Here is a 24657-nt window from a genome sequence, read left to right on the forward strand (position 1 = left end):
TGAATGCTTGTTTACTTGTTTGGAAGATGAGGAGTTGTTTGCTCACTGGTTCAAAAATGGTCAGTAAGGCGCCTGGCAATAGGCAGCTAGGTCTCCCTGACTTCTGAAGACCTGGGGAAATGGCAAAAAGAACAAAGAAATCAGCAATGTTCGTCTCCAATAGAAGGCTGATTGCTGCAACGCCTTTCAGCCAACTGCTTGGCTAAAGAGAGGACTGTGTGGGCTCCTAAATAGGATGGCTGGGCTTCTGAACCAGGGACTGCCTGTACCCTGTATCCTGATGCCAGGAGCTCAGATGAGCCTACCAGGATAGGAACTGGGAACTTGTGGCTTCTGGGTCAGATGTGACTAAGGCTGGGTGGAGAATATCTGGTCTCTCCAAACACTTTTGCAGGCATGTGACCATATGCTTACCACACAATGGAACCATTTCTGTTGTTACAGCTTTATGATTCAGTGTTTCTGATGGGAAGATAGGGCACTAACATCATGCCGGAGTGCAGGGTCTGGGATCCACACCCTGACAGAGCTCTGTTTAGAAGAGAAGGTCGGCTCTGAGGAGTAGAGTCCTGGTGTCATTCAGGCCAAGACTCGGTTTTACGAGGTATCAGATTGAGGTGAGGTGAGTGAGGAATACTCCTTGGGTGCAGTATTTAAGGGGGCACTAAATAATCCAGATAAATATTTTAATGTAGTATTTTTAAAAAGCAAAACGTAAAACATCCACGGTGAACAAAATATCAGCACTTAAAATAAAGACAGACCGTTGTTTGTTTTATGACCTGGCGTCATTTTGCAACAGGAATAGTCATTTCCAATCAGCCCACAGTTCCATGCAGGTCACTATTACGTTCCCTGCCAATTAGCTTTAGGAGGGTTGAAAATAGTGTGTGAACAGATTGGGCAACACAAGGCTTTATGTGTGGTCCTGTTTTTTGATGGTAGGGTTTTCATCAGCTTTTCCCATTTGACTCAAAATGTGGAAGGATATTTCGGTACGTGCATATAGGAGTGCGTATGTTTCCTTTTGCCCCGGGCGCCAGTATGGCTCAGCAAGGTGCTAGTTTCTAGGGGAGTAGAGTCTAGGAAAGGGGTTCCAGCTATTCAGCCTTAAGCAAATACCTAACCTCTCCACTTTTCTATTTTCTCATCTATAGAGTGGGAATAATCATGCCCATCTCTCTGTGTTGCTGTGACGATGAAGTGAGGAGTCACAGCACTCAATATAAACCTTGCTACAGACACTAAACCAGCATTTGACTCCTTCCCTCTCTGTCCTGCAGGAGTTGTTCAAGCAACTCTTACCAATGCTTCCCCACTGGGGTTGAGATTTGCTCCAGTGGGTTTGTTGCTCTCTGTCCTGTTCTGGGGAGAGCAGAGAGAACGTTCACCCTCAGCTGACAAGCAGTAGTGTGACTCTTGAGTCAGCTGCGTTTTTCCTTTCCCTTTTTTTTAAGATTTTTTTTTTAAATTGTAGAGGTGGGTGGAGAGTGTGAGCGGGAAAGAGGGGCAGAGGGAGGGAGAGAGAGAAAGAATGCCAAGAATGCTATGCTTAGCTCAGTGCAGAGCCTGACGGGGGCTCGATCCCACGACCCTGAGATACGACCTGAGCCGAAATCAAGAGTCAGACACTCAACCCCCTGGGCCACCCAGGCACCCCGACTCTGTTTTTCTTGATAAATGATCCTGGTACTTCTAAACTTTTTTAAAAAGCACCCTTCTTCTTAGGACATTATACAAGGCAACTTACTACAGCCCTCTTCTCTGAACTTAACCAAAAACAGCAAAGTCCTACAGGCAAATAGTACAATATAGAAGCAGTAAAAAACAAAACACAGCAAACGAAAAACCCACACCTAATCTAACCAATGTAGATTATAATTAAAGGTCAGTTTTATATTAGTCTGCTCGGATTGCCATAACAACATACCACAGGCTAGGGGGAGGTTTAACAACAGAAATTTGCTTTCTCATAGTTGTGTGGACGGCAAGTCAAGGTGCCAGGCCATTCAGTTTCTGATCAGAGCTCTCTTCCCGGGTTGCAGACAACAGCCTGCTCACCGTGTCCTCCTATGGTGAAGAGAGAGAGCTCTCTGGTGTCTCTTCTTATAAGGGCACTAATCCTATCAGATCAGGGCTCCACTCCTCATTTAACCTTAATTACTTCCTTACTCCAAACACACTTATATCGGAGGCTGGAGCTTCAACATGTGAATTTTGGGGGGGCACAATTCAGTCCATAGCAAGTATGGACTCACAGTTTTTTGTTTGTATTTTTTTAATGCTTATTTATTTATTTATTTATTTAAATGTTTATTTTTGAGAGAGAGAGAGAGAGCAGGGAGAGGCACAGAGGAAGACACAGAATCTGAAGCAGGCTCCAGGCTCTGAGCTATCAGCACACAGCCCGATGCAGGGCTCAAACTCACAAATCTGAGTACATGAACTGAGCCGAAGTCAGACACTTAACCGACTGAGCCACCCAGGCGCCCCTGAACTCACGGTTTTTAACAGATAAGTAGGTATAGAAATAAGTGAGTCGTAAATGTATGCATATGCTTAAATGTGTATGTGCACATGTGTACATGTGTATGTATACACACGAACACACACAAACACACACATTCCCCAGCTGGGTCTGCTGAGAGGGCCTAGAAGCAATGATGCCGCAGTAGGAATAAGCACATTTACAGCCCACATACTGAGTTCCCAGTACCATGCTCCACAAAAGGAACCACGGTTCCTTGGAGAAATGAATCAACCACTGGGGTTGAGAAATTTCAAGATGATTCTAGAACATCTTGTGCTGGAAAGTAAGGAAGTACTCAAAGAATGATGGAAACATCAAAAGGACTAGGAGTCAGTTGATGAGGGCTCCCATCAGCAAATGCAGAGCGTCAAAACAAAGCACGACAGTAACAGATTATAACCCAGTGAGTGAAGTAATACCTTAGTCCATAGCAATATATAAATGAATAAATGAGTGCACAGAGGAGAAGAAATAGGCCTCCCTTATGGTAGAATGCCAACCAATAAGTGTAGAAGCAATGAAGCAGCTAGAAAATCCTTAATGGTTCTTACAACAGCCCTGTGGCCAATCATAAAAATAAGGATTGTAGTAGTTTTGCATATTTTCTTTCTGTTGTATATACATGGTGGTTTGGTACATAGTAACCTTTTTTCTTTTTCTCTCTCTTCACATTTTCATTTGTAAGTTTCGTAAGTCATTGGAAGTAAACGTTACCAGCTTAGTCTTTAGTTAACAGTACATTCTGAGGGACTCTGGCAAACTCAGAAGTATTGAATACAGACTGTTGGGACTGTGTATCTCCCTATTTTGGAGACAGGATGTGAGAACTTCCAAGAAAGAGAGCTGTATCTCATTCGGTGGAAATAAGGAGTTGTTTCATTGTAGTATGGAAGTCCGAATGTATGTAAAAGTTTGCGTACGGAAGATGCATCTCCAAAGAGGTAGACTGTGCCAGTTATCTCTGGGATAACGGAGCAAAGGCCTGGAAATATTTCTTTTTCCAGCTGGCACACTGCTCAGCTTTGTCAGTAGAGGGAGCTGGCAAGACACCGTAGGAGGAAGAGTTTCTCTCCTTGGTTCTGGTGTGTCCTGTCCCTGAGCTCCTGCAGCCTTCGAGGCTTCTCCAGGGCCGGCTCCTGGAGTGCATGTGATTTTTCAGGCACCAGGTCCTGCCGTGTGGGCTCCCGCAGTGGGGGCTCCCTCAATGTGCGCGCCTCGTTCAGTGCCTGCAACACACAGTGGCTACTAGCTTCCCTGAGCCACCTGAGTGGCTTTGCAATAACTTTTGAGGTGGCTCCCTGTGAATGATTGCTCCCAGCACCCCACCTTGCTAATTTCTGGCAAGTTCTGCAAGTGCGGCACCTCAGTGAGACTTCTTTGCCAGCCACTGAGCCACAGCTACTACGTCCTTTCTAAGGAGATCTGAATCTTGGCCTCGGTGGGAGGGAGGGGGAAGAAACCTCTTCTTAAGGGTCCATCTCAGCTCTAGGGGTAGGGGCTGTTCCTTATATCATCTTTTCCTGTGTTCTTTAGAGTTATCTTTAACTTCTTGTGAGCCAATGCCTCAGCACTCCATTATAGTAAATAATTCCTTGCATTGAGGTTTCCTTATTCAAATGACGTGTGGTTTCCGTCTCATGATTGGACTTCGGCTGATCCAGTGGACAATGGCGAGACTGGTAGGTTGGCGAGGATAAAGAACCTCAAGTGGAAAAAAAAAAAAAAAAAAACAAAAAAAACCCTCAAGTGACAGCAGGCTTCTGTCTTACAATCTAGTGATGCACTGGGAACTAGTGAGCTGGGTGTCCAAGTTCGTTCAGAAAACAATATCGAAAATAAAACTAACACATGTGAGCGCTAAGCTCTTTACATCTCGTGGAATCCACACAACAGCCCAGTGAAATCATGCTGTTAATCTCGTTAAACCCGTGAAGAAGCTGAGGTTGAGAGATTTGCAAGATGTCAACGTGCCCTCCAGGTACCACGACTGCTTAACAAATCACCCCAACACTGAGGGGTATAAAATGACTATTTTATTATGCTCATGGATTCCGTGGGTCAGGATGTTTTAAAATGTACTCAAGCTCGGGGCTCCTGGGTGGCTCAGTCGGTTAACTCTTGGTCAACTCTCGGTTGACTCTTGATTTTGGCTCAGGTCGTGATCTCGCGGTTCATGAATTGGAGCCCCGCGTCAGGCTCTGTGTTGACAGTGTGGAGCCTGCTTGGGATTCTCTCTTTCCCCCCCTCTCTCTGCCCCTTAACTGCTCTCACCTTCTCTCTCAAAATAAATAAGTAAACTTAAAAAAAAAATGTACTCGGGATTTTGGTTTTGTTTAGGAATAGTGAGGCCAACAGATCAGGAGATGTCTGCCAGTGAAAAGACAGTTTGTTACTCACAGTTCCCCAGAGGAAGGGACAGGCCATGCCACGTGGGGCCACATGGCGAAGCACCAGGGTCATTCAGGAGGCAGAAGGAGCAAGAGAAAAGCATGGACATAAACTCTTACTGTAGTTTTTATGGGAAGAAATGGTTGCAGCAAAGTAAGCAGGCTAGGCAGGTTTAGGATAGTTTGAATAATTCCAGCAGGCACGGGGCTTAGGGACTGTCTCCAATTGTCTGATACCTTCCCCTGGGATGATTAGGGCAGAGGAATGTTGCCTCCTGGAGTGTAAGAACCAAAATAGAGGAGGTGGTTTGGAGTATGGGCTCAGGATTGGTTGGTTTGCATGTCAGAGGCATGCTCAGCATCACATGATCTGCTATCTTTAGGAATTAGCAAAATCTGGGAGGGAGAGTCCCTCCCTGGCTCTGCAAGGTCCCAAGATGTCAAAACATTATAACACACAGAAAATAAAAAGCACGAATGATACACAGGAATTCAGAGAGTGCACGGAGGAAGCGGCTTGTCTCTACTCTACAATGTCAGGACATCTGCTGGAAGTCTTGAATGCTGACGTTGCCTTGACAGCCGGGGGTTGGAATCATTTGAAAGCTCATTTCTCATGTCTGGTGGCCAGGCTGGGGGAACTCGAAGGCCAGAACTTCTGACTGGAGTGCTTCAGTGGCTTGTCAATGTGACCTAGAACATGGGCTTCTTCCATGGTGGCTCAGGGCTACAAATATGAGTTCTCGTGAATCAGGCAGGAGAGGCTTTGTCTTTTGAACAGAACTTAAAAGTCATACAGTGTGGTTTCTATCATCCTCTTAGTTATAACTGAGTCACAAGCTTACCCAGATTCAGGGGAAGAAGCATAGACCCAACCTCTTGATGGAAGAGGAATCAAAGAATTTGGAGCCATTTTGTTTTTAAACCTCCGCGGAGTGGAACTAGGAGTCAGACCTCAACAGTTAGGATCCGAACCCTCCTTGCTTCATTAAGGTGCCATCATAAGAAACAGAAATCTGTTTGTTATCTCAGGTAAAGAAGTGGGGAAGGAGGTTACTGTAAAGCAACAGTGAGCGCACAGAAATGAAGTCTCGCTGAACAACCTGGAGTAAGTCATAGGCAGCTGTTCTTCCTCATCATCTTTCATCTCTGCAGAGCTGCCTGTGATGGTTACTTTTTTTTTTTAATGTTTATTTATTGATTATTTATCTTTGAGAGAGAGTGTGTGCCAGCTGGGCAGTGACAAAGAGAGAGGGAGACAGAGAATCTAAAGCAGGCTCTGCGCTATCAGCTCATGAGGCTTAACCTACAGAGCCACCCAGGCACCCCGCTGTACTGGTTAATTCTATGTGTCAATTTGACTGGGCCACAGGGTACCCAGATATCTGGTCAAACATTATTCTGGGTGTGTCTGTGAGGGTGTTTTTGGATGATGTTTTTGGATGAGATTAACATCTGAATTGGTAGACTGAGTAAAGCAGATTGCCCTCTCTAACGTGGGTGGGCCTTGTCCAATCAGTTGAAGGCCTGAATAGAATAAAAAGGCTGACCCTCTCACAAGTAAGAAGGACTTTCTCCTGGGGCATTTGGCTGGCTCAGTCGGAAGACTGTGCAACTCTTGATCTCAGGATTGTGAGTTCAAGCCCCGTGTTGGCTGTAGAAATTACTTAAATAAACATAACACTTAAAAAAACAAAAGAACGGGGTGCCTGGGTGGCACAGTTGGTTAAGTGTCTGACACCCGAGCTCGGCTCAGGTCATGATCTCACAGTTTGTGAGTTTGATCCCCGTGTTGGGCTCAACGCTGATGGCAGAGAACCTGCTTGGGATTCTGTCTCTCCCTCTCTCTGCCCTTCCCCAGCTTGTGCTCTCTCTCTCTCTCTCTCAAAATAAACTTAAAAACATTAAAAAAAAAAAAGAAAGAAAGAAAGAAAGAAAGAAAGAAAGAAAGAAAGGAAAGAAAGAAAGAAAGAAAGAAAGAAAGAAAGAAAGACTTTCTCCTGCCTGACTGTCTGAGCTGAGACATTGTTTGCTTGTTTTTCCCACCTTTGGACTCTAACTGAAACACTGACTCTTCCTATATCTTGAGTCTGCAGCCTTTAGACTAAACTACACCATGGCTCTCCTGAGTCTCCACATTGTCAACTGCAGATCTTGGAACTTATCAGCCTCCATAACTACACCAACCAATTTCTTATAATAAATCTGTATGTGTATGTATATCTATATCCATCCATCCATCCTGTTTCTGTAGACAACCCTAATACACTGCCCTTTTCTCTGCAGATCAGCTTCCTCTGCCAACTCAGAATTTCTGTTCCCCCTAAATTTGCCTCATGCACTGACTTTGGTTACTGCAGCACTAGCTCCATTTAGAAATGACCATTTGGCCAAATTCCAAAAGAAGGAATCTGATAGGTCCAGCTTGGGTCAGACGTGGAGGTGGGGAAGTAGAGGCAGAGCTTCATAGCAGAAATATACCATCCATATCTAGAGCTACCACTCCGACAGGGGCTGTGGGTACAGGCAGAAGACTGCCATGGGAGAGACAGGCAGGCCTCCTAAAGCATTTCGATGCCACTGAAGACTCTCGCTCTTCTCTTGATTCCTGAATGCCATGACATTAGCTATTTTGGCATCTTCCTGGTGGGTCAGGACAAGGTCCCCTTGGTCTCTAGTGGCTTCTAGTGGGTTTGATCTCTTTCAGCCACGGCAGCCGTGTCCCACTCTGCCTGTCTAGGTTAAGGGGGGGTGGGCTTTCTTGGCAGTAGAGCGAAAACCAGAGTTGGAGAAAATCTCCACGATGCTCCCCATCCGTAAGAAGCCCCAGTGGTAATGGGAGTTGGAGACCAAGGGGTAGTGGAGGAGAGACCACATTTGCTTTTGCTCTGTGGTTTCAGTGAATAATGTCTTATAAAGGGTCTTATGAGACTGGACCTAAGGGGCAAGTTCATGGTTAAAGAAGTAGGTTCAGGGAATCTCAGACAGATGTAGTGTTTCCAGTGGTCTAAAAATCTAAATTTAGTTCCTACCTTAATCTTTCTGCCTCTCATTTTCCTCAACTGTCAAGTGGAAATAACGAATTACCTATCCCCCATGGCTGTTGCCAGGGCCAAGGAGGAGACGCAGGTGAAACACTCAGCACAAAGCGTCATCTGATGGCAACCCTGGGCTCTAACTCAGCCTTTGGGCCTCATTCCTCTGGCTTTAAAGCTCCAGCTGTGGGTGAGGTAGAGAGTTAGGGGGACAAATCACCCCTTCCTGGAGACCCTTTCACATGGTAGGCAAAGGTATGGAAACAGCATACACAGGCTCCCCAGGTGCAGATCTTGGGACCTGTGACAGCCACACCCACTCTCTCGGCCCCCTGCCTGCTGACCATTCTACAACAGGGATCGGTCTCTTTGTCGCCGTTCAGGGGCAGTCCTCTGATGTGTCCTCCAAGACCAAGGTTGAAGTCCGAGATATATGCACTGATTAAAAGCCCAGATTTAGTGGGGCGCCTGGGTGGCTCGGCCGGTTAAACCTCTGACCTCAGCTCAGGTTATGATCTTACGGTTCGTGGGTTCGAGATCCACATCAGGCTCTATGCTGACAGCTCAGAGCCTGGAGCTGCCTCAGATTCTGTGTCTCTCTCTCTCTCTCTCTCTCTCTGTCCCTCCCCCAACTCCCTCTCTTTCTCAAAAATAAACAGACATTTTTCAAAAATTAAAAAAAAAAAAAAAACACCTGGACTTGGGGATCACATATTCCATTCTCCATTGGATGTGTGCCATTAGATAAGTCACATAAGCTCCCTGCACCTCGGTTTCCTCATTTTAAAAGTGGAAGTGGTTTTAATGACCCTCCGTCACAGAGCTATTGTGAGAAGTAAGCGAGACAAGTGTGGACAGCACCTGGCATGGTGCCTGGCACATGGAAGGCACTTTTCAAATGTTGGTTCTTACTATTGAGCCTCTGCCGCTTTTATCCAAGCCTGACTGGCAGGGTGGTGGTGATTGATTCAATCCATCCTGGCTCCAAGTGTCCATCCTCATAGGTGAGGCCCTTCCTTTCCTCAGGAGTGCGGTCTGCTGAGGTCTGCATATCCCCACGACGGGTCCCAGTAGGAGGTCATCTTCAGCACCTCATGGGTGGCGGATTCATGGCGAGGTCTCAGGGGCATCTACCTTGGTCACTCACGGTTACTTAGTCTTACGGACCCAGCCTTGCCAGCCAACGTTCTGGGCGGCTTCACGCAAAGATAAGCCGCAGAGGGTACCTGCGGCTCCTAGTCTGGTCCTGGCCAGCTTCTCCTGGAGCGTGAGGGCTGAGCTTTGCCAGAGTCGAATGCCCTTATCACTTCCACGCCCCCGGGGCCCCTTGCTTCCATCTGCCCAAAGGTGCCCAGAATCCAGGCTGCCTCGCAGCTCCAGCAAAGGCCAGGTACTCTGTGGGGGCTGGGATAACAAAGACAAGAGCCACCCAGATTCCTACCCAACTCCACCCAGAGGGGGCCCCATCCACCATTCCAGAGGCCCCTGTTCCTACAGCCTGGTGGGAGTTCCCTCGGGAACAGGCCTGGAGGTATGAGCCACTTGACTGACAGATGAGAGTTCACGTCCTGGGCTGGCATACAGAGCCCCTGCCCCAAGTAAACAGTGGATTGTGAGTCAGAAGACCTAAGTTCTAAATCTGGCATTCATGTCATCAATCAGCTGTTGTGACCTGGGGCAGGTCACTTACCTTCCCCAGGCCTTAGTTACCCCTCCATAAAATGAGAAGCCTGGAGTAAATGATCTTTAAGGCCTCTTCCAACTCGGGTATACGACTGTAGCCTAATGCCAGGTATAGACGTAGTAGGTGTTCAGGAAATGTTTATTTAGTAATTTAACGATAAGATTCAAGGCAAGATTCTGCAGGTCCCAGCACCCATATACTTCCTCACTATGAGTTTTGCCTCTGCTGTTAGTTAATTTGTGTCCAGTGCCAGCTCAACAGGTATTAAACCAAGGTGAGTTGAGTCTATATATGCGGTACATTTCCCATAGCCCAGAGACTGAAGACAGGACTGACTGAACATTAAGAGCTGGTCATGGGATCTCCAGGTAGTCACGCATTCCTTCTCGTTCTGGGCATACTGAAAGTGCTTTGCTTTGGGGCTTTGAGTGTTCAGCCTCAGTACTTCTTGTTCCCCGAACAGCCTAGTCCCTGCTTTTGCTCACACCGTGCCCTCTGCCTACAGCACCTGTCAGGGTCTAGGATTTATCCCGCTTACAAGCCAATAAGCTAGCCTGCTGTTGTTTCATAAATGCTGGCAGAAGACGTGGCTTCCTGAGTCGGACACAAAGAATTTGCCACTCCTGGCACAGGGAGCAGGGTGAGCATCATCAGTATGTCTCTTTCCCTTGTTCCCTAGTTTCACAGGGATGTTACACATGCGAGAGCTTTGTGTCACAGCTGCGGAGCGCTGAGCTTGGGAAACCCACCGCTGTCCCCTCCTACTGCCGCTACTTTTATCGTAAGCAATAAGCAAGCCTGCTCTCTGTCTTGGAGGAGATGTTCCCTCCTCCCTCAAAGTTGCCGGCTGCAGAACACAACACTGAGAAACGGTTGGCAAACGAATAGGCAGCCGTGGCTTTGCATCCTTTGCCGCTCGGGACCCGTGGTAGACTGCCTTGCCCAACAATGCCTAGCCCCCATCTCTGCTTGTCAAAATTCTATCCACCCTCTAAAGGCACTTCATTCTGAAAGCTTTCCCCAGCCGTCTCCCTTTTGTATTTCCTTGCATCTTCCTCCCTCTTTTCTGTCCACAGCTGTCCCTCCACTACCAGAAGAGTGCAAACACTGTGAGGGCATGAGCGGGTGCTCCTTATTCCTACACTCCACACCCAGATCGTTTGCATCCAGCAGGTGCTTAGACCATATTTGTTTTGGAGGAATCACGATCTGGCGTGCTTACGCTTTTGCAGAGTCTCCCGGACTGCCCCTTGGAATGTCTTCAGGATTCCAGAGGCTAAAAATATCTTCCCAAAGCCACCACTGGCTTCCTTGTAAGGAGCTGGACTTAGCTGTGAGGTGGAAGGTTTGTGCCCACCAGGTGGCGCTCCACCCTTAAATCTCCAGATGCCTTTTTTAGAAGAGAAAGGACTCTCTCCTCTCACTCTAAATGTTTATTTGGTTAGGTCCCCTGCTCACGGAGATAGTTTGTGCGGCACAACTTCGTCATCAGCCCCGCACCCAGATTCGGCCGCCAGCTGCCCGTCCTCGCTCCAGCCCTTCTCAAGACTGGTACCCTGAGAACATTGAGACTGTCCCTCCAGGAGCTGCTGAGGGATGCTGAGAGGAAAGCCCCAGAATTGGCACCAGAAGACCTAGTTTTGAATCTTCACATTGATACTCGCTAGTTCTGTTTCTCTGAGCAAGTTACATAACTTTTCTGGATCCCTGTAATAACAGCTGAGAATAAAATACAGGAAAGTATATATAAGCACTTTGAATATGGACCTGGAGCCAGCCACGCCTGGGCTGCTCCGTCAGCTCCTTGAACATGTTCACCTCCCTTAACCCTCTGAATCCTGGGTTCCCCACCAGCAAATCAGAGTATATAGGAGCACCGGGCTGGCTCAGTTGGTATTGCATGTGACTCTTGATCTTGGGGTCAGTGAGCTCAAGCCCCACACTGGGCGTAGAGCTTACTTAAAAAAAAAAAGTGCCTAGAGGGGTTCCTTGGTGGCTCAGTCGGTTAAGTGTCCGACTTTGGCTCAGGCCACCATCTCGTGATTCGTGATTCCAGCCCCGCGTCGGGCTCTGTGCTGACAGCTCGGAGCCTGGAGCCTGCTTCAGATTCTGTGTCTCCCTCTCTCACTGCCCCTCCCCTGCTTGCACTCTGTCTCTCTCTCTCTCAAAAATAAATACATGTTAAAATAAAATTTAAAAAAACTGTGCCTACAGTATAGTAGGCATTCAATTAACAACGATTGCATATATATTATGTATCCCTAGACCCTAAAATGGTGCCCAGTGTCTAACAGGTGTTTGACGTCCATGGCTGAAAGGATTTCACAGATGAGGAAACTGAGGCACAAAGCAGTTAAGTACCCCCCCATCCCCCCCACCCCCGGCCCAGCACGAGGGAGTGGTGGAGCAGTGATGCATAGCCAGGCAGTCTGCCTCCAGGGTTTGCACCTAAGCCTCTATACTATGTCATCTCACACAGATACGATGTTTACTTCCCCTTTTATTCACTTAAGATATGCATTCGGAGCTTTCTCAAGTCCCTGGAGGCGTGGCTGTGTTGGCAGGGAGGGGCATTAGCCCCTGAGAAGCCACATAAACTTTCTCCCACCAAAAGTGACAGGCTGCTGGGAGACAGACCGGCTCACCAAGCCAGGGGGCCAGTGGACACGTCCCATGACCAGGAGATGAGGGACAAGTTCTGGAGGTAGGGTCAGCCTGGGGACTGAAGTGTGCGTTGTCCCCAAGGTAAGAGGGCCCTCTCAGTTTCTTTGCGGTTCCCACAACTGAAGAGATGTGGAGGGGATCACATTAGACCAATGAGGAGGAAACCTCACACGGAGTCTTAAGATCAGCCACGCTAATCACTTAGGTGGCGGTCCCATGCCCAAGACAGACAACTTTGTATGAGGACAGGAATAAAGAGAGGGCATCAAGTTTCTGGGTCTTATTACCATTCTGGCCGGAGTACTAACTTCCAGCCAGATGGCAGGCTTTCTCCTCCCTGTAGGGTTGCCATGGGGGACCAGATTGCAGCCTGAGCAATCCACATAGAAGTGTCCCAATAAGGCCATACTTCTCAAAAAGCCCCTGAAATGAGAGTAAAGGAAGAAAAGAGAAAGTACTCACTAGGTTTGCACTGGTTCAGAGTCCAGATGAAAAGACTCGAAGCCCCCTGTTAAGGGCACCAAATGATGGGTTTTTGGGGTGATGACGGGGGTCTGTAGCCTATGGCCAAGAAAGAATTATTTTGTTTAAAATTTTTTTTCATGTTTATTATTTTTGAGAGAGAGAGAGAGAGAGAGAGAGAGAGAGAGAGAATGAGCAAGGGAGAGGCAGAGAGAAAGAGAGACACAGAATCTGAAACAGGCTCCAGGCTCTGAGCTGTCAGCACAGAGCCCAACACGGAGCCCGAACTCACAAACCCCGATATCATGACCTGAGCCCCAGTCGGATGCTTAGCCGACCCAGCCACCCAGGAGCCCCAAGAAAGAATTCTTGAAGACATCTTTGGTGCAAAAAAAGGTGATTTCATTAAAGCACAGGGACAGGACCTGTGGGCAGGAAGAGCTGCACTGGGGTTGTGATGGGTAACTGATTACACACTCTCAGGTTGGGAGGCGGGCAGGGACAGCGTAAATCTCTAAGGAATTTTGGAAGCAGGATTTCCAGGACCTTGAGGGGCTAGCTGTTGTTAGGGAAACACCATTTATTACTGTTTAGTAAAACCTCAGTCATGACAGCCTTCAGACGTATATCAGGGGGTCATAATCATAATACTACGACTGCCAGCACATACCTTAGCAGAGTTGAGATAAAGGAAGTTTCCAAAGGAATTTTTATATGTTAAAGAAGACTTACAGGATCCTGGAGGTTGGGATAATGTTAGGCCAAGATTGCCTTTTGCCCCTAGCAAAGTGTCACCATCAAGGCAGCTGAGCTCCTACAGGAGGGTCACTCTGACTGTTTCAAGGACTTACCAATGGGCTGTCAACAGTAAGGGAATTTTTCATTTGCCTTTGTTTCCCACATCACTTAAGTGGGAAGCACTTCAACCCCCTTACATCTTAATGAGGGTGATATTAGGGCTCCAGGAAACGGACGCTACAGGTCTGGAGATAAGGCTACGGATAAGATTAGCTTTTTCTTGCAGTTTACTAAGTTTTCCGTAAACTGAAGGAGACTCCTGTCCTGCATGACCGTGACCTCTGTCCGTCAGCCATTTGCTCTCTTTCCTTTCCCCTGTTCTTGGGCAGCCAGGAGTGTCCGAGGAATACCACGCACATCCCACCTGGCGGGGGGTGGGGGCTGCCGTTAGCCTGTACTTTGCCCTCAGCTTGCCCCACACTCCCTCATCGCTACCACTCAGTCATCCACTCTGCTGACATTTACTGAGCCTCCTACATGCCAGGCAAAGGCAGATAGAGGTGACAGCCAACAGTTGCAACGTACCAGACTCGAAGTACTGCAGAACTAATGGATGCACCCAGTGAGGGCCTGACGAGCCGCCGGGAATCAACAGTGTGGGAGGCTGGACCAAAGGGAGGAGCATCTAAACCGGGTGTCGAAGGATAAGTAGGAGTTTGCCAGCCAAGTGCGAGCCTGGGGATGAAGGGCATTCTGAGCTTATTCGGGTGAACTTAAGAGGTTTGGTGGGGTTGGCATGCTGGGTGGGAGCGTGGGTAAAGGAAGAAAGTGGAAAACAAGGAAAGTGAAAGTCAGTTGGAGCCGTTTTGTGAAATCTGCCCCTAGAAGAGATAGAACTCTATCCCGTGGTCAGTGGAGGAAGCAGGGCAACAACGGGACTGTGCTTTAGAAAGATGTCACACAGTGCACAAAGTTGGATGGGATGGAGAGAGAAGAGAGACCAGCTGCGATTACCAGCTTCTTGTCTTAGCCCCTCTAGCTCTCATTTCTCCTCCTCGGTAAAACCAGGAAAATAATCGTGTGTATCTCTGAGGCTGTCTTGACGCTTCAATGGGCGTACAGGCAAAGGACGGTGTGAAGCATCATCAGCTTCCACCACCGGCCGTTTTGCCTAGCAGTTAAGCACAGGGGCCTTGCTGTCTCTTACCCCAGGGTCCGTGTCCCGGCCATGTTGGGTAGCACATTTTTAATCTGGGCAACCCTGGACGGCAAGGAGGTTTGGAAAAAGTCGGATGGACCGACAGGACTTGGTTTGGTGTTGTGTGGGAGGGGCAGTGGGGCCTCTGGCGGGTGCCGGTCCCTTTCTCTGATGTCTGAGGGCCCAGGAGAAGTCCGAGGTGGACCCTGGTAGCATATTCCAGACGTCCATGTGAGAATGGATGTCAGCTGAACACCAGCACTGCTCTCCTCCAGCGCCAGGAAAAGACCAGGGGGCCCGGGTGGGCGCTAGGGCAAGAGAAAGTAGAAAGAAAGGGGCCCAGCGACAGGCTGAGAGAACGCTCCAGAAGACAGCTTTCCCCTCCGAAGCTGGACCGGAGCAGGGGAGGCCGGGAGGGCAGGGCGGCCCCAGATGTGCCAAACTTGGCCGGGGCTGCCAGAGCGGAAGGCCCGCGGTCGGCTGGGGGGTGCGAGTGCCCTCCGCCGCGCCCCGGGGAGGAAGGAATCCGAGCTGGGAGTCTGGCGCCGGCAGAAAAGGGGGGCCGGGGTGGTGAGCGAGGCCCAAAAAGAGGTGGCTGGAAGCCTGGAGGAGCGAGCGGGGGTGGAGACGGGGAGGGGAAGGGGAAGGGCGGGTAGGAGGGGTGGAGAGAGGGAGACAGAAAGAGAGGAGGGCTGTGGGGAGGAGAGAGGGGAGGAAGGGTGGGGAGAAGGGGAGAGGAAGCGCCAGGAGGTCTCGGAAGGACGCGCGGAGGCCGCCGCGGGCGCAGCGGGCACGTCGGCCGGGCCGCCCCCGCGAGCCGGGCGCCGCCATTCCGCTGCTCGGGGCGCCGCCGCCGCCGCCACCGCGCCCGGGGGCCATGCTCCCGCCGCCCCCGCGCCAGCCGCCGCCCCAGGCGCGCGCGGTCCGCGGGGCGGTGCGCCTGCAGCGGGCCTTCCTGCGCGGCCCGCTGGGCGTGCTGCGGCTGCTCCAGCTGCTGGCCGGCGCCGCCTTCTGGATCACCATCGCCACGAGCCGGTACCAGGGCCCCGTGCACTTCGCGCTCTTCGTGTCGGTGCTCTTCTGGCTGCTGACCCTGGGCCTCTACTTCCTCACGCTGCTGGGCAAGCACGAGCTGGTGCCCGTGCTGGGCTCGCGCTGGCTCGTGGTCAACGTGGCGCACGACCTGCTGGCGGCCGCGCTCTACGGCGCCGCGACGGGCATCATGATCTCCCAGACGCAGAGCCACAGCTACTGCAACCTCAAGGATTACCAGATGGCCTGCGCCTACCACGCCTTCCTGGCGGCCGCCGTCTGCGGCGGCCTCTGCCTCGGCCTCTACCTGCTCTCGGCGCTCTACGGCTGCTGCCGCCGCTACCAGGGGGAGCAGGAGGTGGCGTGAGCCGCCGCGCCGCGGGGCGGGGACCCTCCCGACACCGACGCCCCCGTCCTTCCTGCCGCCGCCGCCCCGCGCCCGTGCGCCCCGGCACCCACCCGTTGCCCCGCGCTCCCGCCGCCGCCCGCGCCCAGGCGCCCTGGCCCTCAGTTCCCGCCCGACGGCAGCGCCGCCGCCCACGCCGTTCGTTTCCAGGGACCCGGGCAACGCCACGTCCGAGGAGGTGGCCCCCACGCTCAGCCTGGCAGCCCGAAGCGAAACCTCGCGGTTCCTCGTTCCCTTCCCTGCCGAGAGCGAGACGTGTACAGGCGCCGCGTAGATCCGGGGGAGGCTCCCAATTGGAACGAGCGTTTGGCTGCGCCACTGCCCCCTCCTTCCCCACCCCGCGGTCGGAAGAGCACCCCCGTTCCCTGGCCCCTCTTCCAGCCTCGAGTGCCGTGAAGGGCAGGCTCGCAGCCGCGGGCGGAGCTGGGGACAGGCCTCCACGGGTCCTGGGACGAGCGAAGAGTTTTCGTTTTCGTTTGGGATTGTGTGAGCATCCAGCGCAGTCTGTGCTGTGACGTTGGGGTGGGGCCTGTCTGCAGAGGTGAGGTTGGATTGGAAAGGCCCGCGGGCTGCACCTTTGCACCTTTGGAGTCTTCTCTCCCTCTGCCTGCTCAGCCTTTGTCCTCGCGGTTCTTGGAGGCCAGGCCCGAATGCACACGACTTTCCCAGGCCTCACCTTACCAGCCTTCCTCTCAGGGGCTTCTACTCCACCACCCCCCACCTCCCAGTTTCTTTTTGCCTTAGGGATCCCACAGGACCGTAAGGAATGTCAGGGTGAGCCTCACCCCTTGCTCTTGGGAAAGCCGGAATAAGATTGGAACCCCGTAGCGGACTCCCATTAGAACCCTGTTTCCAGACTCCCAGTCCAGCAGTTTACATTAGAGCAGTGGGTGTTCCCAGGAGCCCTAGCTCAGGAGCTATCCTCTAAAAGGGGGCTTCACTGCCAAATGGGTTTCTCAAAGGTGCTATCTCCTCTTGGAGATTCACGAGGCTCGTTAGCATATCAAAAGTTCTGAGAAGTCCGGCTGTTAAAGAAGCCCCAGTAATTTAGTTTACAGTGTTAACTGCCTCTGGACCTGGACCAATTAGTTTTTGCCACCTAAGGCTTCCAAGCATCCCTGTGCAGGCCTGGCTGTCATTCATTCCTAAGGGATACAACCCACTGGCTACAGTATGATTGAAGATCTGGGGTGCTCCTTTTATTTACCAGGGAATTTCTGTAGCTGAGGGAGGGCCTGACCCAGTGAGGGAGAAGATGGCTGTCCCTGCCAGGCCCCTGAGAGACCTGGGAACTGGTGGATCTGAACATTCCTCTACATTGTTTGCAAAATGAAGCCAAAGTCATTCAGGTGGTTTCCAAGTCAATTGGAGCATTACCTGTAAGAGATGCTGGCATTGACTGTGACCAACTGGCGGGAGTGGGGCACAGTCACCAAAGAGAAGAAAACTCCCAAGCTGGGGTGAACAGCTGGCCCAGCCTCCGTAAGGTAAGTTTCTTCTTGATTTTTCTGGAGGGGTGATAGGCCTTGGAATGAAACACACAGAGCTCCCTTTTCTGCAAGTTAAGAGGTTTTTATTCAGAGCAAGTTGGGCAGGTGGCCACAGTGTTCTAAGAGTTGTGCTAATTCAGCCTTTATGCTAAATCCTTCAAAGATCTGCTCTTTGAAAAAGTTCAGCCACGTCTGGATTAGAAACTAGAATAGGGATGGCCAGAGTGTGTTTGCGTGAGTGTGTTTTTAAAGCCTAGGCAGAGAGGTGTGAGGCTTTGCTGTTGCATTTGTGAAGATCTGATGGGAGTGTGGAGGGTCACAGCATCTATCCAGGGCTCCTTTGTGCCTGGCACTGCCTGAGGCATGTGCCATGTGTTTCGTTCTCTGAACAACCATACTGAGGTGAGTTCTGGTGCTCCCATGTTGCCTAGGAGGGAGGTGAGGCGCAGAGAGGTTAAGTATCTTGCCCAGAGTCTCCCAGTTGGTGACTGGGGATCTCGGATCTGGACTCTGGCAGTTTGGTCTCTTCAGGACCAGGCTGGACTGTGTACAGTAGGGAGTCAATACGTGTTAGATGCTGTTAATGTGGTTACTTTAAAAAAAAGTTGGGGTGAAGTATAAATATACATAGCATAAAATTGACCATTCAACCATTTTAAAGGGTACAATTGGGTGGCATTAAGCATTTTCACATTGTTGTGCAGCTGTCACCCACCATCCATCTTCAGAATGGTTTTCATCTTGCAAAACTGAAACTCTGTCCCCGTGAAAATTGTGGTTATTTTTGTGGTTGTTGTTGTTACTGTTATCTTCTGCCCTTCGGGAAATCCTGGAACACCGAGCCCTTCGCTGTCTCATTTAGGCTGGAGTCCTGCTGCCTTACTCCGGGAGGGGCACCGGTTCCTTCAGCTCACACCACTGGTGCCAGCCAGAGCCTGGGGCTGGGCTTTGCCAGGGTACTTGGAGGTGCGTGGGACGCCCAGTGACTTCGGTTCTTCTGTTGCAGGTTTCCACGTTGCTGAGGCCGTGGAGGTTCCCGTAGCCAGTCATGCGGTCATGCGACCTCTCCCCCCTGGGCTTGCTTCCCTGGGCAGGGGACGCCTTTCTGGCCTGGGCCAGCAGAGGGCTGCGGAGTGGGGAGAGCCAACAACGACCTCTGCCCAGCAGCTTTCCTCCAACACTATCAAGTGGGAGATCCGAGATGAGTGAAGATTCGTTTTACTGTAACACAAGAGAAATCCTGATTCTCCTTGTACTGACTTACTTGGGCATGAGATTCCAGACACCTGGAACTGAGCCGTGCACCTCTGTGCTCTAAACAGTGGGTTTTGGCTCCAGCTTTTTTTTTTTTCTCTTTTTTCAGATCACCATTTAAGCTGCGTATTCAGCTCAGAACCAGCCCCCTGAGGATCTCTTCTTAGCCCCCCTGCTCACGGTGCTCTGTCTGTGGCCAGGCGACCTTACTCAGGAGTAGACATCTCCTTGGCCTTCCTTCATGCTACCTTATCCATCCAGATGTGCCTGAAACATTCCAGAGCTCACTGGCTCTTCTAGATGTGCCTTCCTGCTTGGCCTCCAGCTGCCTCTCGAGATGTGAGAAGGACCTGTAAAACGGCCCCCTCCCCCGCCCCCACCCCCTCCTTCCCCTTGAGACCCTGTACGTTGGAAAGGGCTACCTGACCTGGCCCAGAATTTTTGAATACTGGAGGCAGTCTCATTGGCCTCCCTCATTAGACTCCAGGATTCAGTCCAGCCCGAGACCACTGTGGGCTCCTACCAGTCCAAAAGTCTAGGACCGCTTGCGGACCCAGGAAAGGAATTTTCTAGTGTTCTACAAAGGCCAATAGAGAGGGTGGGAGTGGGTGGGGTGAGGGCCGGTGGCGAGAGGGGACCAATGTGCCTCATTTAATAGTTTAGTTGTGATGACTAATCTGCTTTTCTGAATAAAGTTTGGTTTGTCTGATCTTGGTGTACGTGTCTTCCCTCCTGGCCTCCTGCAGTAACTCCGTGTACTGGGTGCTCCCGGCCTCCCTCCATCTTCTCATTATGCCGCCGCACTGTCCTTTTGTCTGCCTCCCCAGCTTCCGATTTCCTTCTGGGAGGAAAAGAAGCATGAGTTCATGGCTTTTCAGCGCACTTAGGGCAGGACACAGGGACCAAAGGGAAGAAAACTGCCTGTGTCTGCCCCTGACAAAAGCTGGTGGGAATTCCAGAGGCTCCTATCCTGGCTCTCAATGGTCCCTCTGTTGTCGGAAGCTCCACTGCCCAGCTGGCAGGCACAGAATGACTGTGGTTATGGAGCCACAGAGTCCTGTTCTTATCCGACTCCGGCATTTTGCAGAAAGGGGAATGAACCCCAGGGTGGAGTGGCAGCTTGCCTCATGTCACAGAGCTGAGCGGGGTCTCTCGGGGCTCAGGCTCCGGTGCTCTGGCATTGCCTCCTGGACACACCCTACCTGCTTTCCTCTGGGTTCCAGCCACGCCCCGGCAAAGAGATGTTTTGGAAAGGGCAGGAAAGAGGAGTTAGCAGGCTTCCTTGCCAGCTGCTCCTTCCTGTGCCCTGAACCTGAAGTCTGCAGCCAGAACATAGTATAATACTGGCAGTTTGCAAAACTCACTTAGAACAGCTCCAGGCAGGGATCTGACGCTGGGTGTGTTCACGCACCCTTCATGGTTTGGATTTCCAGGGTTGAGCTGAGCATCCGACTGTGGCGCAGGTCACACGGTTCATGGGTTCGAGCCACGCGTTGGGCTCTGTGCCGACAGCTCAGAGCCTGGAGCCTGCTTCAGATTCTGTGTCTTGCTCTCTAGGCTCCTCCCCTGCTCATGCCCTGTCTCTCTCTCAAAAATAAATAAGCTGTAAAAAAAGAAAAAAAATTATGCTTCTCCTTGCGTGACCTTGTTTGATCTAGTCAACAATCTTAATGGTTGGCATTGTCACCCCCAGTTAATGGGGAAATAGAGCCTCAGAAGAAGGGCCTTATCCATGGTCACACAGCTGACAGCGGTAGGACTGGGACTGGGAGGTAGATGTTCTCTCACTACCCTTGGCAGCTGGTAAGTCCTTGTTGTCCTCTGGCATCTCTGAAGTTTAGGTGAAGTTTGGTTTTCACTCTTGGAGACCAGGTGTTCAGGAATGGTCTAACCTGACATTTCCTGCTCATGGCGGGGGAGGGCACTTTGAAATAAGACACTGCTCTTCAGGGACATAATTGAGCCCATTTGAGTCTGGGGAACCCGAGGGATTTGCTCATTTATGTCTATTACTTTTCCTGTTTTTCTAAGGATGGGGGTGGGGTGGTCAGTGGTGAAAAAGGAAAGCTAATAAACCTACATTTTCAGGGATAAAAGGGAAGAGCAGGGGTTTGAGAGAGAAAGGTCTGGTTAGCACCATTGATTTACATTTTTATTGTTTTATTTGTTACAGTAGTTACTTGTAAAATAAAGTACCAATATATACCCATTAAAAAAATTAAACTATACAGAAGGATACAAAGTAAAAAGAGAAGCCATTCAATCATCCTAATCTCAAACCCTAGAGATAAACCATTGCTAACTATTAATTCCCCTTCTTTAATTTTTATAACTAATGAAACTTCTATGGATCTGTGTGCACACACGTGTATACATATATACATTAGACTCTTCTACAACTTGCTCTTTAAAATTAATGATAATATAATTCTAACCCTTTCTAAATGTTCATGTAAATAGGGACTGCCAAGAATTTTTTTGTACTTTCTGGAATCTTTGTAAATTTCTCACATTGGTTAACTTTGTCACTCCCTTGGCTGCTTCCTGTAGAGATCTTAGTAAAACCCTTAAAAGGGGGTGGGTCCTCTTTTACAGATGAGTGAATGGAGGCTTAGGAGGGGATGGGACTCGCCAGGTCTGTGCTCTCTGTACCTCAACACGGCCAAGAGTAGCAAGGAGCGGAAGGACCACCGGGGTGGCTGCATTCCACTTCATAGCCAGTCTTGGGGGAGAGGAACACCAGGGACCAGGGTGAGGGGACAGCTGAAAAGAAGTGGGGAGGGCCTGAGGCTCTCTGGGCCCTGTAAGGCAAGGGAGAGGTATGTTGGGGAGGTGGCCAGAACCCAGAGGAGGGCACCTGGCAGAGCCAGCAGGAAGGTGTGGAACACCCACACGAAATCCCGGTTAGGTTCCTCATCTAGGTTCCATTTTGCTGCCCCGTCCCACAATCCCATTCCTTTTGAACTGGATGGCTATTTGGGATGCCACAGGCACCAAGGCTGTGATGGTCCTTCCTCAGCACTGAGATTAGGGCAAGCTTCCAGAGTCAGTTCCTCTGCAGGCTCTTATCTGTATCTCCCCCAGGCTGAATGCAGGGTCTCCTTGCTGCCGTCTCCAGGAGTCCTGATGGGGCACTCTGATGCCCCACTTTGTAAAGTGCTTCTTCTTCCTCTTCTTCTTCTCCTTTTCCTTTTCTTCCTCCTCTGTCTTCTTTTAAATTTATTAATTTATTTATTTGGAGAAACGGAGAGAGCTCAAACGGGGAAAGGGCAGAGAGAGAAAAGGAGAGAATCCCAAGCAGAGCCCAGTTCGGAGCTCGAACTCACAAACTATGAGATCAAGAGTCAGATGCTTAAGGACTGAGCCTCCCAGGCACTGCATAAAGTACTTCTGAGTCAAGGTTGGCAAGAGGGGAGAAAGGGAGCTAACTTGCCAAAGTGGCTGCAATGAACCAAGAACAAGGAGAATGAATACCTCATATAACATCTCTTAGCAACCTCACAAGCCCAAGAAGTATTAAATACCTCCATTTGCTAGACGTGGAGATAGGCTCAGAAGGGTAAGCTGATTTCCCCAGGTCACTTGACTTAAGTGACAGTAACAAGATTCAAACTCAAGTCTGTGCTACCATGCCATGCTGTTTCAGAGGATTTCCCAGCAGAAAAACTGTTTCTTCCTGCAGTCCAAAGACCCTATCTAGAGCTACGCTGGAGTTTGTATAGTTATATTTTGAGCTAAGGCAGGCAGGAAAGCCTGTGAAGAAAGTTATATTGTTACAAATCCAAATTATGTCAGTTACTCTCTTCTCAGTGGACGATGAAGTTAGGTTTAATCAGCTCCCTATGCTGAAACCACGCTCCGGATTCCTGGAGACAGTCTCTCTGTCTGCCTGATGTAAGAAGGACTAAGACTGCCCCTGCACTCAGCCCCCCCCCCCCCCTTCCTCTTGAGGCCTCATGCGGTACGTATGGCCACCTGACCTGATCCCAAACGTGGATACAGAACCCTCTGCCTTTCGAAATCTTGTTCTGTGCTCTGTGCTGTTTCCTGTGTTCCCCTGGGCAGTTAATATGACTGGCTCTGATTTTTAGGTGAGCTCATCCTGTGATGTCAGAAGTGAGGCCAATCTCTTATTGTCTGCTCCTAGGCCTTTTACTAAAACTCTTCATGTCAGTTTCATCACTTACTACATGGAGTTAACGCGGGTGGCTACCTCACTGGTCTGTGGGAAGGGCTCACTGAGACGATGCGCGCAGATCAGAGCGCCTGGTGACTGATCACTGCAGGTCAGCTCTCAGCTATGTAACATTGACCTGGAGAGGGGAGGAGGGCTTCGGATATAATGCTTATAAAATGCTGAGCCTGAGCCACAGTAAGTGCTCACAAATGTTAGTTCCCTTCTCCCCGACTCCACCCTGGCTCTCTCCCCACCTGAGAAATGACAATCTCACCAGCCATGGATTGATCCCTCTACTGTTCTTTCTTGCGTTCAGATTTGAATTTTCTTGAAAGACAGCACAGAAGTGTTAAAGATTAGTTATCTGTGTGAAGGTTGGGACCTTCTTCTTTTCCCGAGGATCCAAGGGCCTTCTTTGCTTTCCTTTTTATTTATTGCTTTTTCCAGTCCTGGGAGCCTGCTTTGTGCTCCAAGCCGTATCCCCTTCTGCCTTCTTTTGGCCTGGAAGGAGGACTCCCTATTCTCATCTAGTTTCTTTAAGTTCTAGTCTATCTAGAGAGAGATGAGCTGATCATGGATTCTCAGTGCCAGCAGTGAGATGTTCACAGACTCCCCTCATTATGTTTGCAGGCTCCTTCATGTGTTTGCAGTCAAATCAAACTTTGTCCAGGCGCGGGGGGCGGTGGGTGTTTCTAAGTGGTTGGCTTCCCTAGCTATTTCGTATCTGGGCATTTCACAACATGTCTTTCCTCACTTCCCTGGTAAACTGTAAACTTTGCTGTATTTATTGGCTTGTCACCTTCTCCTCCCAGCCATCCCTTGGAACCTGCAGGGTTTGTTTTTTCTTTTCAGTTAAAATGATGAACTCCTGGGGCGCTGGCTCGGTTGGTAGAGCATGTGACTCTTGATTTTGGGGTTGTTAAGTTCAAGCTCCTTGTTGGATGTAGAGATTACTTAAAAATAAGGTGCCAGGGGCGCCTGGGTGGCGCAGTCGGTTAAGCGTCTGACTTCAGCCAGGTCATGATCTCGCAGTCCGTGAGTTCGAGCCCCGCGTCGGGCTCTGGGCTGACAGCTCGGAGCCTGGAGCCTGTTTCCGATTCTGTGTCTCCCTCTCTCTCTGCCCCTCCCCCGTTCATGCTCTTTCTCTCTCTGTCCCAAAAATAAATAAACGTTGAAAAAAAAAATAAGGTGCCAGAAGATCTAAGTGATGGAGTGTTTTTGTAGTGACCATGATAGTAATGACAATACTATTGTCGATAATGGCATTAGTAGTAATAAAGATTACACAATGTCCCTGTATTCTTGTATTCACAGTTTGCAAAGTATTTTTACATCATTATTTCATCCCATCCTTATATGAACAGATAAACAGTTCAGATAATAACTGCATTTTGTAGGGGCGCCTGGGTGGCTCCATCAGTTAAGCATCTGACTTCGGCTCAGGTCATGATCTCACGGTTGATGAGTTCCAGCCCCACATCGAGTGAGCTTGAGCCCCGCGTCCTGTGAGCCCCGCGTCACGTGAGCCCCACTTCTCTCTCTCTTACCCCTGTCTGCCCCTCACTCACTTGCCCTCCTTTCTCTAAAGAAAAAAAAAAAA

At 50.1% G+C, this 24657-nt stretch overlaps 1 protein-coding gene and 1 long non-coding RNA gene across 2 annotated transcripts; both read left to right on the forward strand.

The window, feature by feature from the left end:
• The first annotated feature begins 9133 nt into the window (after nucleotides 1-9133).
• LOC113600253 (uncharacterized) lies at nucleotides 9134-11878 on the forward strand. Its single transcript, XR_008292056.1, has 3 exons — nucleotides 9134-9910; nucleotides 10152-10276; nucleotides 11082-11878. It is a non-coding gene; the product is annotated as an uncharacterized LOC113600253 (long non-coding RNA).
• A 3553-nt stretch (nucleotides 11879-15431) lies between these two features.
• Nucleotides 15432-19589, forward strand: MARVELD1 (MARVEL domain containing 1). Its single transcript, XM_027062769.2, has 2 exons — nucleotides 15432-17623; nucleotides 18633-19589. Exon 1 carries the CDS (start codon nucleotides 15576-15578, stop codon nucleotides 16095-16097), a length of 522 nt encoding a protein of 173 aa, XP_026918570.1. The 5' UTR covers nucleotides 15432-15575; the 3' UTR covers nucleotides 16098-17623; nucleotides 18633-19589.
• The last annotated feature ends 5068 nt before the right edge of the window (nucleotides 19590-24657 follow it).

Source organism: Acinonyx jubatus, chromosome D2 (assembly GCF_027475565.1).
Source record: "Acinonyx jubatus isolate Ajub_Pintada_27869175 chromosome D2, VMU_Ajub_asm_v1.0, whole genome shotgun sequence".
Classification (NCBI taxonomy): domain Eukaryota; kingdom Metazoa; phylum Chordata; class Mammalia; order Carnivora; family Felidae; genus Acinonyx; species Acinonyx jubatus.